This window comes from Stomoxys calcitrans, chromosome 2 (genome assembly GCF_963082655.1).
Source record: "Stomoxys calcitrans chromosome 2, idStoCalc2.1, whole genome shotgun sequence".
NCBI classification, from domain to species: Eukaryota; Metazoa; Arthropoda; class Insecta; order Diptera; family Muscidae; genus Stomoxys; species Stomoxys calcitrans.
In genome coordinates this window covers 71,710,754-71,727,045 of record NC_081553.1, presented here as the reverse complement: position 1 = coordinate 71,727,045, position 16,292 = coordinate 71,710,754, and the positions used below count along the sequence as shown (strand labels likewise).

General features: G+C 37.3%; 1 protein-coding gene across 1 annotated transcript; it reads left to right on the top strand.

Moving 5' to 3' along the window:
- Nucleotides 1-3,759: 3,759 nt before the first annotated feature.
- LOC106086792 (uncharacterized) lies at nt 3,760-16,292 on the top strand. Its single transcript, XM_059361501.1, has 6 exons — nt 3,760-4,445; nt 4,514-4,685; nt 4,745-4,901; nt 10,644-10,901; nt 13,553-13,772; nt 15,756-16,292. The coding sequence occupies exons 1-6, from the start codon at nt 3,866-3,868 to the stop codon at nt 16,136-16,138; spliced, it is 1,770 nt and encodes a 589-aa protein (XP_059217484.1). The 5' UTR covers nt 3,760-3,865; the 3' UTR covers nt 16,139-16,292.

The following is a 16,292-nucleotide window of genomic DNA, read 5'->3' as shown; positions in this document are numbered from 1 at the left end:
TGATAATTTCGTATTCTTTGTATATAAACCTGATCTTTTGATCTCATAAAATCGGATTTTAGTTATATATAGCCGCTATATAGACTGATCTCCAGACTTAAAGTCTTGAGGCAATAAATTGGTAATTATTCATCCGATTTTGATGAAATTTAGCGCAGTGAGTTCTGGTAGACCCCTATTCATTTCTGTGAAGTGCGGTTCAGATCGGACTATATTGGGATATAGCTGCCCTTAGACTGCCCACCCGATCTCCCGATATAGGTTATTGAGGCCATAAAAGATCCATTTATTACCCGAATTCGATGAAATTTGGCACATTGTGTAAATATCCGGGTATTTATCCAATTTTACGGGTAAATACCTTTTGGGTATTTCGCCCATCTCAAGGTATGGATTTTATTCCAATAGGTCTCGCTCAGCCGGTGGACCAAACTGGTGATGCATTGTTCACCACTGGTTGGAATGGTTTCTCCATCGGTCCTGTTAATTTCCAGATTCAGCTTCATGGTTCTTGGGTTAGTGGCGTCCGTGCAAAGAATCCCATCAAGCTCGTCTGCGAGTTCCACTGCCTGCGTCGGGAAATTGGGCCATACTTGGGGTTTTCGACCGGTTGGTATAAAGCGAGCGGCAGCTGTGTTAATGATGTTTCGGAATTTCCTCTTGGCAACTAGCAAATTTGAGGGGAGTGTCAGTTCACTGAAGTCGCGATTGGTGTATTCTCTGAAGCTGACCCAATCGGCATTCTTCTGATTGATAAACGTTCGGCGCTCAGAGGTAGTGAAATCGGCTGGGCGGTCAATGGTTAAAAAATTGGAGGGCGGAGTTGGGTGGGGTAATTTGATCCCAAAGAAATGACGGCTTGCCAGGATATGTCACTCTGTCCGGATACGTTACAATGGCAATGTCTGAAGGTGTTGACCAGCTTTGATCGCTGCAACCAATACGTTCTTCCGACTCATAAAATCTACTATCTCGTCGATCTTGCCTCCGTTGCAATTCAATTGCAAGAATGATACATTTTCCGGCACTGCCGCGGCAGCATGGGGGCTGGGGTGCTGTTGTTGCGTATATTGCTTCTCGGGGGAGGTCGGAGGGGTCACATTGTCCGATGATGACGCCGACGCTTGTGACTCTCAGTCGTCAATGTTCGCACAGTAACTTGCAACATATTCAGCGCGACTATACTCCTGTAGTGACATAAGGCCAGAGCAAGATCGGAAATGCACCCACTCCATTCACCGGTTACGCCTTACCAGGGATTCGGAGCGTTGCCGGAGTGGGCCAGTTTTTGCCGAAGAGGCCGTGACATTACATACTCCGCTCCGAATTCCTGCACCTTACCGACACCGACCGATGATAGAGGCGGTTCTGGCGAATCGAACAGAACCAGGGTCCGCGGCAACTGGTAAACTCTTCTAAGTCATTCCAATGGTTGAATGAGTGATATATGTACGTTCGGTGTTCAAAGGTAATGGAGTCGAATGGTCGGTTAATGGAGAGAGTTACGTCGGCATAGCACCTTTCTATGTAACCATTATGACCATACCTGGTAATATTACCAGAACAGAACCGGGTACTGGATTCTTTTCAATTCCAGCACCGACCTGAAGAATGGTGCTGAATCCATGAGCAGGGTATATAAAACCTCTTACATTTTGTCACTCCATTCGTTCGACGATTCATCTAAACCAAATGTTTATATGAGGAAACGAGTAAGGAAGGACAAAAGTAGGGCGGTGCCGACTGTATAATACACTACACCTACCCTATAAGTACAATGTGGAAGCTATATCAAATTCTGAAACAATTTTAATCGACCTCGGATGTTTTCAGATGGTTTTTTAAACAATCCCTATCAAATTTCGAGCAAGTATGTTCAAACTGTAATAACTACGGTTGACAAATGATAACATTATTGCAAATTACTCGAAATCTGCCGAACATATATGGCAGCTATATCTAAATCTGAGATGATTTCGAGCAAACTTCTCAGATATTGTGGCAGTCGTCGAGGAAAGCGTTGTGCAAAATTTTGGCAAGATTTTGGTCAATATATGCGCTTGCAGTGGCTCTAGGAGTGAAAATCGGGCGATATACATATATGACAGCTATATCTAAAACTGGGCCGATTTCCAGTAATGTCAAGAATCAAAAGAAAATTCCTCCTGCCGCATTTCGAGAAAATCGGCTTGCAAATGACCTTTTTATTTCATTATTACTGCAAATCGGACGAACACATATATGGGAGCTATATCCAAATCTGATCCAATTTTTTTCCAATTTCAGTAGGCTTTGTATCTGACCCGAAAAACATGCTTGTACCAAATTTTAAGACGATCGGATGAAAACTGCGACCTGTACTTTGTACACAAATTAACCTGGACAGACGGGTAGACAGACCGACGGACATAGCTAACTCGAATCAGAAAGTGATTCTGAGTCGATTGGTATACTTATCAATGGGTCTATCTCTCTTCCTTCTGGGTGTTACAAACAAATGCACTAAGTTATAATACCCAGTACCACAGTAGTACTGTAGGGTATAAAAACAGCTGATGTAGATAAATTGGCGAACGAATAGGTAAGAAAATTTTCATAGTTTATACCCTACACCACCACTGTGGTACAGAGTGTTATAAGTTTGTGCGTTTGTTTGCAAAGTTCAGAAGGAGAAGAGCTAGACCCATTGATAACTATACCGATCGACCAGAATCAATTTCTGATCTGATTTAGTCATGTCCATTTTTCAATCCACCGTAACGCAAAGGATAGCATGTCCGCCTATGACGCTGAACACCTGGGTTCGAATCCTGGCAGGATCATCAGAAAATTTGTCAGCGGTGGTTATCCCCTCCTAACGCTGGCGACATTTATGAGGTACTTTGCCATGTAATACTTCCCCCGCAAAAAGGTGTCGCTCTGCGGCACGCTGTTCGGACTCGCCTATAAAAAGGAGGTCCCTTATCATTGAGCTTAAAATTTAATCGGACAGCACTTATTGCTTTGTGAGAAGTTTGCCCCAGTTCCTTGATGAAATGTTTATGGGCAAATTTAAATTTGCATCTGTGAGTCCATGTATCCTTGAATTCAAGGTACAGGTCGTATTTGTTGTCTAATCGTCACGACATTTTACATATGCCAGTTTTTTGGTTTTTGGGCTCCACCCGACTTTTGCCTTTCCTTACTGGTTTTGAGTTAAATTTTTTGATTTTTAGATGAATAAAATTTTTATTTTTTTAAACATTATTTGATCTTTTTTGTTTTCTATATTTCATCGTACTTTGAATTTCATTATTTTAAAATTTTCTTTTATTGTTTTTTTTTTGCAATCTATCTTTGCAAACTTCCATTGTTTACAGTTTAAGGTGTATTAACAGTCATAAATTTGTTGAAGATATTATTGCATAAAACCTAAATCGCATTGTAGCTCATTAACAAGGTTTAGATTTCATAAAATTGTAACAAAAACTAAAAGAACATGTTTTAGGCCGTTTAAGTTGTTGTAGTACAACGACATCATGTGAACTCTTGTAATTTTGGTAATAAATTTTAAATTGGCCCCAAAACATTTGATTCGAATATGTTTATTAACAAAGCGTAAAACTTATGGCGGTGGTGCACCCATGTGGCATGAAAATTGGGAATGGTAGATGGTGGCATAGTGTAAACGCCACCATCATAAATGACTTCGCTTGAAGCAACATGGTGACAGTAATTTGCATACACTCAGTCAAGTCAAAATATAAAACAAGTGTTGAACTTCAAGACGTGCTCAGAAACTCTTTTGACATCATCAATTTCGGTTCGGCCTCTGTCTCTCGCCAGAAGATAAGGCTTGCGCGCGGATTTTCTGTTTTTCGTGTGAATGTCAACGGCGATGGGGGCATATTGCAAAACCCGCTATTACGCCTACAATTTGGTGTTTATGATTACGATATTGTCGATGAAATTTAATTATTATGAATTTACCACTACGACAAGTGTTAATAAAGGATTTTATACGAACTCTGGCAATACGTCTTCAAATGTTTTAAGATTTCGTGACTTTGAACCGCGTAGCTTTAATAAACTGGATACGGAAGTGGGATTACCAAGGCAATTGCCCCATACAGCTGGCACTAATCGAAAATCACGAGGATTTCAATTTCATGCCGATGATAAGGATGTAAGCATTGAAATGGAATTCATCATACCCTTTGTGCGAATACCCATAGAACGCAGCATGCATTTAACAAAGACGGCCTTTCGGAATCTATTCAATTTGAATACTCACTCCATTCTGACGACAGGAGCTGTGGTGGCCATAGGTGGAATATTGGCTATATTGGCGAAATTGATTTTCAGTCCATTTGGTGGTATTGGCATTGTGGGAGGTTATAAAAAGTCATCACGCAGTTCAGCAGAGTACCCGCCATGGCATCAACTCCACCATGACAACTCTTCAAGTAATTAAAATGGGCAAATCGAAAACAAAAATTGCTGTGATTTAAGACAAATTGGACTTTCTTTGCAGCTTTATATCCCAATAACTTTGTTTCATATGTGGAGTCTAAATTATATGAAAATGACATTGATCTGGGAAATTGTATTCAGAAGACGATATGCGATTATAGGCAGAGAAATGTGGCTGGTGGGCATACCGGCACAGCTGGCAGCATTTACAAAATCATTGATGGCATTATGGGGTAGGTTTTTCTTTTGAATTCTTTTTTAAACTTAAAGCTTGAACTGATTACATTTTTAGTCTGAAATCGGTGCACAGTGTCTTAAATGGAACTGCTGTCAAGGATGCCCTTGATGCAGCTAAAAGTGGTCGAGACTGCAGTTTAACTTACCGAAATTGTAATTGGAATCCGCCAGTTGCTAAGAAAGCTTTTGGCATGCTAGCAAAAATTGTGAAATATTTAAATATTACTTAGAGTTTATTTTTTGTCTTATAAGAAGAAAATAATTTTTAGTTATAAGCTTTTTATAATAAATAATTTATTTATTTTTATATTAATAAAAAATTTTGGAACTGAACAGCTGTGAAAGTATCAGTTTGGATAAGCTGCATGATATTCCAAGTTTAAACTATGGGGTGAATCGCAGTTCAAGAGCCCAAGAGAAGGGTCTATGCTGGGGAGGACCTTGTTTACCCTACACTCATGGAACTATGATATGGAGATGAAGAATAATAATTGTGAGGAGAATGACCAAGAGTGCTCAAAAGGGCATGATGGGAGATTTTAACCTTTCGCATAAGTTTCTGAAGAAGTTTATGACAACACTGGTATAAAGAGCTCTCGCACGTTTCATGTTTTGTTTCACTGTCAAACATCTTCAGTTTGGTCTATAATTTAACCATGCATCGTCTCACAAACGAATAACTGTTAAGAAACTTAATCACGCGCTTCTTTCATTTTATGGACGAAGCCCATTTTTGGTTCAATAAGCAGAATTGTTCATTTTGGAGTGAAGCATTGCAAGAGCTACCAATGCATCCAGAAAAAGTCACAGTTTGGTGTGGTTTATGGGGTGGTGGCATCATTGGATCTTACTTCTTGAAAGTTGATGTGAATCGTAGGTTAGGTTAGGTTTAAGTGGCAGTCTGCCATCAGACTCACTTAGACGTTTTCGTCCATTGTGATACCACAAGAACAGAAGAAGGAAGATGGCTTTTAGTTCCTACCGTTGAACCAACCAGATCGCTTTAAAAAGCCCCACAACGGGGAAATGTTCACATCTGCTAAATAAGACAGGTTCTCGAAGAAATGAGAACCTAAAGTGGAACTCCTTCTGACTGCCAGTGTCTGTCAGCATATTTTCCAATTAGACAGTGTCCTGTTCTAGCCAGTGACAGCAAAGCGGAAGACCTCTTCAAGTCTAGATTTGGCCACATAGTTTTGGAAGGCGCACTGTACAGCCCTCTCGTTGAGAAATTTGCGACAGTCGAGTGCGGTTTTTGTGTTCAGACATACGTTTTTCAGGGATTTAATGGCTGTCTGAAAAAAATGTATGCCAATCGTCGTTATGACATTATATCTTAGCCATTCCACCACTTCCTTAAATGCAAGAATCTCCGCTGATACACACTACAGTGGTCGGGTAACCTTTTCGATATGACCAGTTCAAAATCTTTAGAGTACACCCCAAATCCAACCTGGTCGCCTAGTTTGGAATCATTCGTATAGAAGTCTATGTAACTTCTATTACCAGGAATGTCGTGTTTCCAATCGCATCTATCAGAAATAGTGGTACAGTATTTTTAATCAAAAAGCGGCTCAGGCAGGGTGTAATCAACACTGCATGGAACATCGGATATTGTATTAAGGATAATACAATAGCCACATTAATAATGAGAAAGCTCCCTTAACCACACGGCAGTGGTCGCAGCAATTTGTCTAGCCACAATGTCCAGAGGCATAAGATGTAGCATTCAATTCAGTGCATCAGATTTTGTCGTTCTTAGTGCGGCTGTGATGCACAAAAAAGCCATCCGTTGGAACCGGTTGAGTATTGAACAGTAGGTGGATTTTTGAAGCGCCGTCCACCAGACCACAAAACCATATATGTATATCCTTACTAATAGATATTGTCTATGCATTCTCAGACTTCTGAATATATCCCATATATACGTAAGAGGTTTCGAGGATAGAATCTTTCTTAGACTTGAGGCCTCGGATGTATCTTCCATGGAGCTGCAGAATTTCAACCAGAATTTGTTCTGAGCCTTTCCCAGCTCGCCCTTGTATTTTCTTAGCTCAGCCTTATAGACATCCTAATCGTGTGGTGTTCTTGTGGCTTTCGCTCTCTTAAGCAGCTCTTGCTTAGATCAACCAGTTCTGGGGTCCACCATGGCGGTCGCTGTTTGCTCCTTGGCTTAGCACTAGGGCTTGCTGACACAAGTTAGTCATTCAAGGCCTTCGTAATCCGCTTGACCATTATGTGTATATCCTCAGCAGTTTCCACTTCCCTTTCTGGTCTAGAAGGGATAGTGGTGCAGAATGTGTGCGAAAATCTTTCCCAATCCGCCTTTCTTCTGTTTAGCCGAGTGATCACTTCTGCAGTATTTTCCCCAAGGCTGAAAATAATATCCTCTCCTAATGCTGGCGGCATTTTTGAGATACTAAAATACCTCTCTCTAAAGAAGTGTTGCACTGCGGCACGCCGTTCGGACTCGGCTATAGAAAGGAACTCCCTTTAAGTGAACATAAACTTGAATCGGATATTCCCAAGTGAATGACTATCAGAATGCTTTTAATACCGTAGTGGGGATGAGATTTTTCGAAGATAGTATAGCTTCATTCATTCAAACGCTCCCGACAAAATGGACGGTATTTCAAGATAATTATTAATATATATTCCCTATGTCGGCGCAGATCAATATTTCCAGATGTTACAAATGAAATAACGTCCCTGAGAAAAAATTTGTCACAACATTTACAATCTTTCCTTATTTGTAGAATTTTTACAATGAAAACGAGCCAAAGATCGCGAACTTTAAAATAAAGATGGTATCTTTAAAATTAATTTCCTATTTACTAACGGAAATGACCATCTGTTTCAAATTTTGATCCTTGATTGATTCTTATTTTACTTCATAGATGACCATCCAATTATTATTTTTTGAAAAATTCTTCTTTTAAACTTAGTATCTTAACTTATAACAAGTAAAAGCGTACTAAGTTCGGCGGGGCCGAGTCTTGGGAACCCACCACCATGGATTCTGCAAAAAATGTATAGAAAATAAATTTAGTTGAAGGGCATAATTTTATTCTACTTACCAAACTTCTGTCAAACCAATAAATATTAAAGCTTCTGGGAACCGAACAAGCATGATTGAGAGACTGATTTGGATCGTATTTGGTAGAGTTGTTGGAAGTCATAATAAAACACTACATGTTCAACTCCAGCCAAATCGGACAAAAATTCTGGCTTGTAAGGGCTCAAGAAATCAAATTGGGAGATCGGTTTATAAGGGAGCTATATCAGGTTATAGACCGATTCGGACCGTAATAGGCACAGTTATTGGAAGTCATAACAGAACACTAAATGCAAAATTTCAGCCAAATCGGACATAAATTGGGCACAGTTGTTGGAAGTTATAACAAAACACTACACGTAAAATGGCTCAAGAAGTCAACATCGGACAAAAGTAGCGGCTTGTACGGGCTCAAGAAGTCAAATCAGAAGATCTGTTTATATGTGAGCTATTGGGTTGCCCAAAAAGTAATTGCGGATTTTTCATATAGTCGGCATTGACAAATTTTTTTACAGCTAGTGACTCTGTAATTGCATTCTTTCTTCTGTCAGTTATCAGCTGTTACTTTTAGCTTGCTTTAGAAAAAAAGTGTAAAAAAATTTATTTTGATTAAAGTTCATTCTAAGTTTTATCAAAAATGCATTTACTTTCTTTTAAAAAATCAGCAATTACTTTTTGGGCAACCCAATATATCAGGTTATAACCCGATCTAGGCACAGTTGTTGAAAGTGAAAAAAAAAACAAAGTCCACATGCAAAATTTCAGCCATATCGGATAAAAATTGCGGCTTGTAAGGTCTCAAGAAGTCAAATTGGGAGACCGGTTTATGTGGAAACTATATCAGATTATAGACCGATTCGGACAGTTGTTGGAAGTCATAACAAAAAAGTACACGCAAAATGTCAGCCAAATCGGACAAAAATTTCGGTGTGTATGGGCTCAAAAAGTCAAAATCGGGCAAAAGTAGCGGCATGTAAGGGATCAAGAAGTCAAATCGGAAGACCGGTTAATATGGGAGCTATATCAGGTTATAGACCGATTCGGACTGTACTAGACGGAGTTGTTGGAAGTCGTAACAGAACACTATGTGCAATTTTATCCAAAACGGATGAAAATTGCGGCTTCCAGGTGCTCAAGAAGTCAAGTCGGGAGATCGGTTTATATGGGAGCTATATCAGATTATACACCGATTTATATCGTACCGGCAGAGTTGTTGAAAGTTATAACAGAACCCCACATGCAAATCGGCAATTTTTAGCCAAATCCGAAAAAAATTGCGGTTCCTAGGGGCTCAAGAAATCAAATCGGGAGATCGTTTTATATGGGAACTAAATCATGGAGCTAAATCAAGTCATAGCAGAACACTACATGCTAAATTTCAGCTAAATCGGACAGAAATTGCGACATGTAAGGGATCAAGAAATCAAATCGGGAGATCGGTTAATATGGGAGCTATATCAAATCTAGGTATGGATAGATATGGGAGCTATATCTAAATCTGAATAGATATGGCAGATTTGCAATCCCCTATGACCTACAATGGAGGCCACCGTAGCGCAGAGGTTAGCATGTCCGCCTATGACGCTGAACGCCTGAGTTGAAATCCTGGAGAGACCATCATAAAATTTTCAACGGTGGTTTTCGCCTCTTAATGCTGGCGACATTCGTGAGGTACTATGCCATTTAAAAACTTCTCCTCAAAAGAGGTGTCGCACTGCGGCACGCCGTCCGGACTCGGCTATAAAAAGGAGGTGAGCTTAAACTTGAATGGGACTGCACTCATTGATATGCGAGAAGTTTTCCCCTGTTCCTTAATGGAATGTTCATGGAAAAATTTGCAATGACCTACAATATTAAGTATCTGTGCAAAATTTCAAGCGGCTAGCTTTACGCGTTCGACCGCTATTGTGATTTCAACAGATGGACGGACGGACATTCCTAGATCAACTCAGAGCGTCGAGAGGATCAAGAATATGTAAACTTTAGGTGTATTAGACGAATAGGTGTTACAAACGGAATAACTAGCTTAGTATATCCCCATACTATGGTGATGGACATACAAATTTAATATCATCTTTACATTAAGTTTGCTAATCTTTGGCTCGAATCTTTAAAAATTAGGACAAACATTTTTTCAGAGCACATACATTTGTATACTCCCATACACATGTGGTGGTGGGTATAACAAGTTGGTTGCACTCCACTGTGAAATGAAACAAAAACAACTGCGGTTGTTTATTTAGTGCATACATGCAAATTGTACGCTTTGTCATTTTATTGGTATAAGGCACTTAGATTAAATGATAATTTTGAAATAATTTCTTCCTTGCTCTAAAAGTAAGTACTTTGACATTTAATGAAACATCATTAAAACATTTAACTTTTATGTATTTCCAATCCAATAATCGAGAAAAGTGCAAAAATTATATAATTTATGCAATGTGCAATAGTACTGGGTATTATGCAAATAAATTCAAAGGCATTTTGAATATTTTCTATGTACTACGAGTATGTTTACTTAATTCGAGTATAATTTTCCAGCACTTAAATGAGACTACAGGAGCTCAAGTACACACAATTTGCATAATAAACAAACAATGTTTTACATGGTTTTACATGGCAGTTGTCTTGGGCGTCAGAGCGTTTGTTATCCATTACCACTAGACTCTATGTTTTGTTGTTTTTTTTTTGTTTTTTGGAAGCCAACAAAGCGAATCACTTGCTAACATTTTGTCATTTGGTTAGATTCTGCTGCTGGCGGGTACTATTATTTAAGCCAGCAGAGCTTGAAATGAAGTGCCCGCCAAACTTAAAGTTTACCAACGTTTCAAAAAATCATTCATTTCTTAAAAATACTCGGAAGTGTTAAGTTGTGTTTTTTATCTTTATTCCAAATTAATTTGAAATGTATAAAAGTTTACGGGAAACAGTGTTAATTTTTGCTATTTATTTGAGCGGAAGTGCTAAGGCAATCAACTTTGATGAGGATTTTGCACTCAATGGAAGTTCCATAGTGTCAATGTTAGAACGGAAACCTAAGGTGGATATTGTGTCCTTCAATCCTGTTGGTAAACACCTAGCTTTGGGATTGGATTTTCTCTTGCCATTTATTGAGATTCCTATAACCCGAGAGATTGATATCTATGGCAATGAACCAGTAAGTTACGAATGCGATGTTGTTTTTTTTATTGAGAAAAATCATTTCAAAAAATTTAATAAATATGTTTATAGTTTACCATAACTAAGTATTGTCAAAATCCTTATAAAAAAACGTAAAATCATTTAAATAAATAAATGCCTTTTTACGCTAATGGCTTAAATGGAGCACTTAAAAATAATTAATCCTAGTGTAATATGAATGTAAGTTTTAGTTAGTGCAATAATGTTCATGTAATTATGTTAAAAAAAATTACGATATTTTGTCTTTTGCAACAATTTTGAAAACTGTACAGAATACTCTGCTTAAGTGCAAAAAAATGCAAAATTTGCCCATGAACATTCCATTAAGGAACAGGGGCAAACTCCTCACATATCAATGAGTGCAGTCCGATTCAAGTTTAGCCGAGTCTGAACTGCGTGTCGCAGTGCGACACCTCTTTGGAGAGAAGTTTTGCATGGCATAGTACCTCACAAATGTTGCCAGAATTAGGAGGGGAAAATCACCGCTGAAAATTTTTTCTGATGGTCTCGCCAGGATTCGAACCCAAGCGTTCAGCGTCATAGGCGGAAGTATTCATTTATTTATTCATTCAAAAAGCCACAAAAGTTGCCAATGTAGATAATTACAATGGGCTACTCAAGTATTGTTTAGATTTTCTTCTACTTGTGCCATGTGGTCGAATAATAATAATGGTAATTTTGTAAGCGCAGTTTTTAACAAATCCAAAAAAACTACCAATTTTGTGTCATATATTAAAAGTTTTTATTGGAATCGATAAATTGATCTTTGCTTTACTTTTTATATCCTCCACCATAGGATATACTAATTTCGTCCGTTTCTAACATATCGAATTATTGATCGGAGACCCAACAAAGTATATACAGTGGTAGCCATTCAAATAGGGACAGCGTGTTTAATTTCGATAAATCTACTTTTTTTATATTTTTTGAATCATAAAAATAAAATTTTTCATTTGTCATACCATATGTTATGATAAGAAACATATACACTTAAAAAATGGTTGTCCTAATTTTAAAGATTCGAGCCAAAGATTAGCAAACTTAATTTAAAGATGATCAATTTTCCAACATTTTAATCAAACATTTCCTTTGGTGAAAAATATTTTCCTTCATATTACGGATTTTTTATTTTAAACGTAAAGCTAATAAATCCTTAAATTTAAGTTTTGTTATTAAAGACAACAATTTAAAATCAAGGTCATAATATAGTTGAAAGTAAGGAAATTGACCTTGGGACAAGACAACAGTGAACCGTAGTTAAAGACGCAAAATAGCCTTACAAATAGGAGCGCCTTTAAAAGTTTATTATACCCGCCACCGTAGGATTCGATTAAGACCCCATAAAGCATATATATTCTTGATCGTCTCGACGTTCTCAATCGATCTAGGCATGTCCGTCCATCCGTCTGTTGAAATCACGATAGAGGTCGAATGCGTAAAACACCGCTTGAAATTTTGCACAGATACTTCATATAAATGTAGGTGGTTGGGAATTGCAAATGGGTAGAGATGGGTGATGGGTAAATACCCAAAAGGTATTTACCCAGTAAATTTGGTAAATACCCGGGTATTTAGCCATTTATACCTAAAAGCTGGGTATTTATAATTTTGCAGATATCTTGGGTATAAAACCATTTTTCAAAATATTTTTGATGATTTTGTATTCTTTTATATATACCTGATCTTCTGATCTCATAAACGTGAATTTTAGTTATATATAGACCGATCTCCAGACTAAAAGTCTTGGGGCAATAAATTGGTAAATTTTCATCCGATTTCGATGAAATTTGGCACAGTGAGTTCTGGTAGACCCCTATTCATTTCTTTGAAGTGCGGTTCTGATTGGACTATACTTGGATATAGCTGCCCTTAGACCGACCATCCGATCTTCCGATATAGGGTATTAAGCCATAAAAGATCCGTTTATTACCCGAATTCAATGAAATTTGGCACAGTGTGCTCTGGTAGACCCCTACCCATTCCTGTTAAATGCTGTAGAGGTCGGCCCATATTTGGCTATAGCTGCCATATATACCGATCTCCCGATATTGTGTAGTGAGCCTATAAAATGAGCATTATTCCTCCCATTTCGATTAAATTAGGCACAGCGAGTTCCGGTACGCCCCTAAATCTTTTTGTTGAATATCGTCCAGATCGGACCATATTTAGATTAGCTGCCATATAGACCGATCTCCCGATTTTGATGAAATCTGAAACAGTGCGTTTTGGCACCCCTTCAAACCTTTTTATTGAATATCGTCCAGATTCCAACAACTGCGTCAAGTACGGTCCAAATCGGTCTATAACCTGATATAGCTCCCACGTAAACCGGTCTCTCGATCATCTTTGTTCGGTTCCTAGAAGCTCGAATTTTTGCTGGTTTGAAAGAACTTTGGTATGAAGAATAAAATTATGCTTTTCAACTAAATATATTTTGTATTTTTGTATGCTTCCCAATATTCGGCCCGGCCGAACTTAGAACGCTTTTCTTGTTTAAATAATCCAAGAAAAAATTGGTATCTTAAATACAACATTACATATAATTTAAATTTTAAAAACATAGAAAATGAATTTTATATTAAAAATTATAAAATGAAGATAATTCGTTTTTTTATACTTGTACTATAGGCTCTTATCAACATAAATGCAGGAGCTGTTATCTTAACTGGTATTTTAGCAGCATCCAGCGCTTTCGCATCGTATTTCTTTCGGACATACTTAATGTTGGAACCAAGTGGAAAATCAGAAAAGAATCATAGATCGGATAGTTATAATTACGAAACAGAATTGTGGTCCATGCTGGATAACGTCAAAGTGATTTATAAAAATTCTACAGGAGCCAAGGCTGGTGAGTAAACAAAATGAAAACAAGTAAATACGTGCTAAGTTCGGCACGGCCGATTCAACACCGTGGATTAATTAACGATCCTCTTTTATAACAACTCCACTACCACATCCATTCTAATATTCAAATGGGTGCTGGTCTGGATCATATTTGATACAGGTCCCCAGAACTCTTACATAATTCACAGTTTCAGAGAAATCCGGCAAGAACTTAGCTTTTTATGGAATTAAGATCTTAAATTGGACGGGAGCTGTATATAAATGTAGTCTGATCTGGACCATATGCTGGTCGGATGACGGGAGGTTTGTTACAAGTCACTGTGTCAAATTCCAGGGTAATCGAGTAATAAATGCAGCTTTTATGGGCTTAAGGCCCTTAATCGGCAGATCAGTCTATATGGCAGCTATATCTGAATAAAGACCGATCTGAACCATATGTGAGTGGGATATCGGTAGGCTTTAATCAACTCACTATTTCAAATTTCAGCGAAATCGGATAATAATTGCGGCTTTTATGATCTTAAGACACTCAATCGGCAGATCGGTCTATATGACAGATATATCTAAATATTTTCCGATCTAGGTATGATGATTGAAAGCTTAAAACTCTCACTGTAATAAAAAAAACTTTTATGGGCTTCAGAACTTTAATTGCCCAATCGGTTTATATGGCAGCTAAATCTAAATACAATATATCCTGATTTAAACCATATTTGGGTAGAATGTCATGACGCCTAAAGAAACTCACAGTTTGAAATTTTAGCGAAATCGGGCAATAAATACAGCTTTTATGGGCTTTAGATTCTTTATCTGCAGATCGGTCTTTATGACCAAATATGGTCCGATCTGAACTACATGTGGGTCGAGTGTCAGGAGGCTTAAAACAACTCACTGTTTCAAATTTCAGCGGAATCGGGTATTAAATAAAGCTTTTACGGGCTTTACACCTTTAACCGCCAGATTGGTCTATATGGTAGCTATATCTAAATGTATGCCGAATTGAACCATATTTGGGTCGGAGGATTAAAAAAACTCACTGTTTCAAATTTTTACGACTATCCGAAATATATATACTTTCCGACCCTACAAAATTAATATTTCGATGTATTGCAAACGGAATGACTAAATGAATATACCCTCTATCCTATAGTGGTGGGTATAAAAACAGGGCTTAGTAAATGTATGGGAAACCCGAAAATACAATTCATGGCATACACAAAAGTGCACTGAAAAAAAAGTGGGCCTAAAATTTAAGATTTTCCTTATTAGAAGGATTTTAGTAAAAAAAAGGAGCCATAGAACCAAAACTTTGAAATATGATACTATGTTTAAATTAAATTTCTTATTTACTAACGAACATAACCATCTGCTACAAATTTTAATTGCCACTGTTCATTTAGTACTTTTTGAAAAATTCTTTTTTTAAACTTTGCATATTAACCTAAAATGTAAGACTATTTTACGTCTTTAACTACGGTTAACTGTTGCCTTGTCCCAAGGCCAATTTCTTAATTTTCAGCGATATTGTGACCTTCATTTTAGATTTTTGTCTTTAATAACAAGACGTTAAGTTAAGAATTTATTAAACTAACATTTAAAATAAGAAACCCTTACTATGAATGAAAATATTTTTCACCAAAGGGAATGTTGTCTTAGAAAGTTGGAAAATTGATCATACATAATTAAGTTTGCCAACCTTTGGCTCTAATCTTTAAAAAAATCTCGGAATAGCCGATGGTAGTCTTGGAATACTCGACAGTAGATTGGAAATATTCTTTGAATACAGTATTCATGAAATAATCAAAAATAGTCGACAGTAGAATTGAGCAGTCTTGGAAAACTTAACAATATTTTTAAACGACTAAAAAATATTTCGCAGTAGTCTCAAGATTCTTTTGCTATTTTCCAAAATCCCTTCACCATTATATATTATTGTTTTATTCTTCAAAAGCATTCCTTTTTGTTTACCAATATCTTTTAATTTCAGATACCTCATTGAAAGGCCTTCTGGCTACCATTGATGAGACGTTTGCACTCAAAGGCATTGACATAAGTTCGTGCTTACAGAAGGCTTTATGTGAACGCTTGAAGCAATCACACGATGAACTTCCAGATGAGGCATCAGAATCAACATCTACGCAGGCCATAGATAAAATCATCGATGGTTTGGCAAGTTTGAAATGGGTAAGGCGAAATGTTCTCCGTTACACATCACTAAATGATGTCATTAGCGAAAACGATGAGATGATGACAACTTCGAATCGTCATCAGAATCATTTGACTTGTGACACGAAATATCCAAGATGTAAATGGCCTATGTCTGGGGATAATATAAGCAACTTGATTGGAACACATTTGAAATTTACATGAAGATGCGAAAGTTGTATTTCGAATTCACAAGTATTTTAAAATTAAAAACTAAAATTAGATATTATAAAATAATACAAAAAATTAACTATATTTATATGTATTTATATAGCAATGAAAGTATTTATTCTAGTTTTTTGTACACCCTTTTAATACA

Bases quoted from the DNA above. Each gene is read 5' to 3' on its own strand.
- LOC106086792 (XM_059361501.1), top strand. From the start codon at position 3,866: ATGTCAACGGCGATGGGGGCATATTGCAAAACCCGCTATTACGCCTAC. The intron at 4,686-4,744 runs GTAGGTTTTTCT...TTACATTTTTAG, and splicing joins ATCATTGATGGCATTATGGG to TCTGAAATCGGTGCACAGTG. The intron at 4,902-10,643 runs TATTTAAATATT...ATTCCAAATTAA, and splicing joins TGCTAGCAAAAATTGTGAAA to TTTGAAATGTATAAAAGTTT.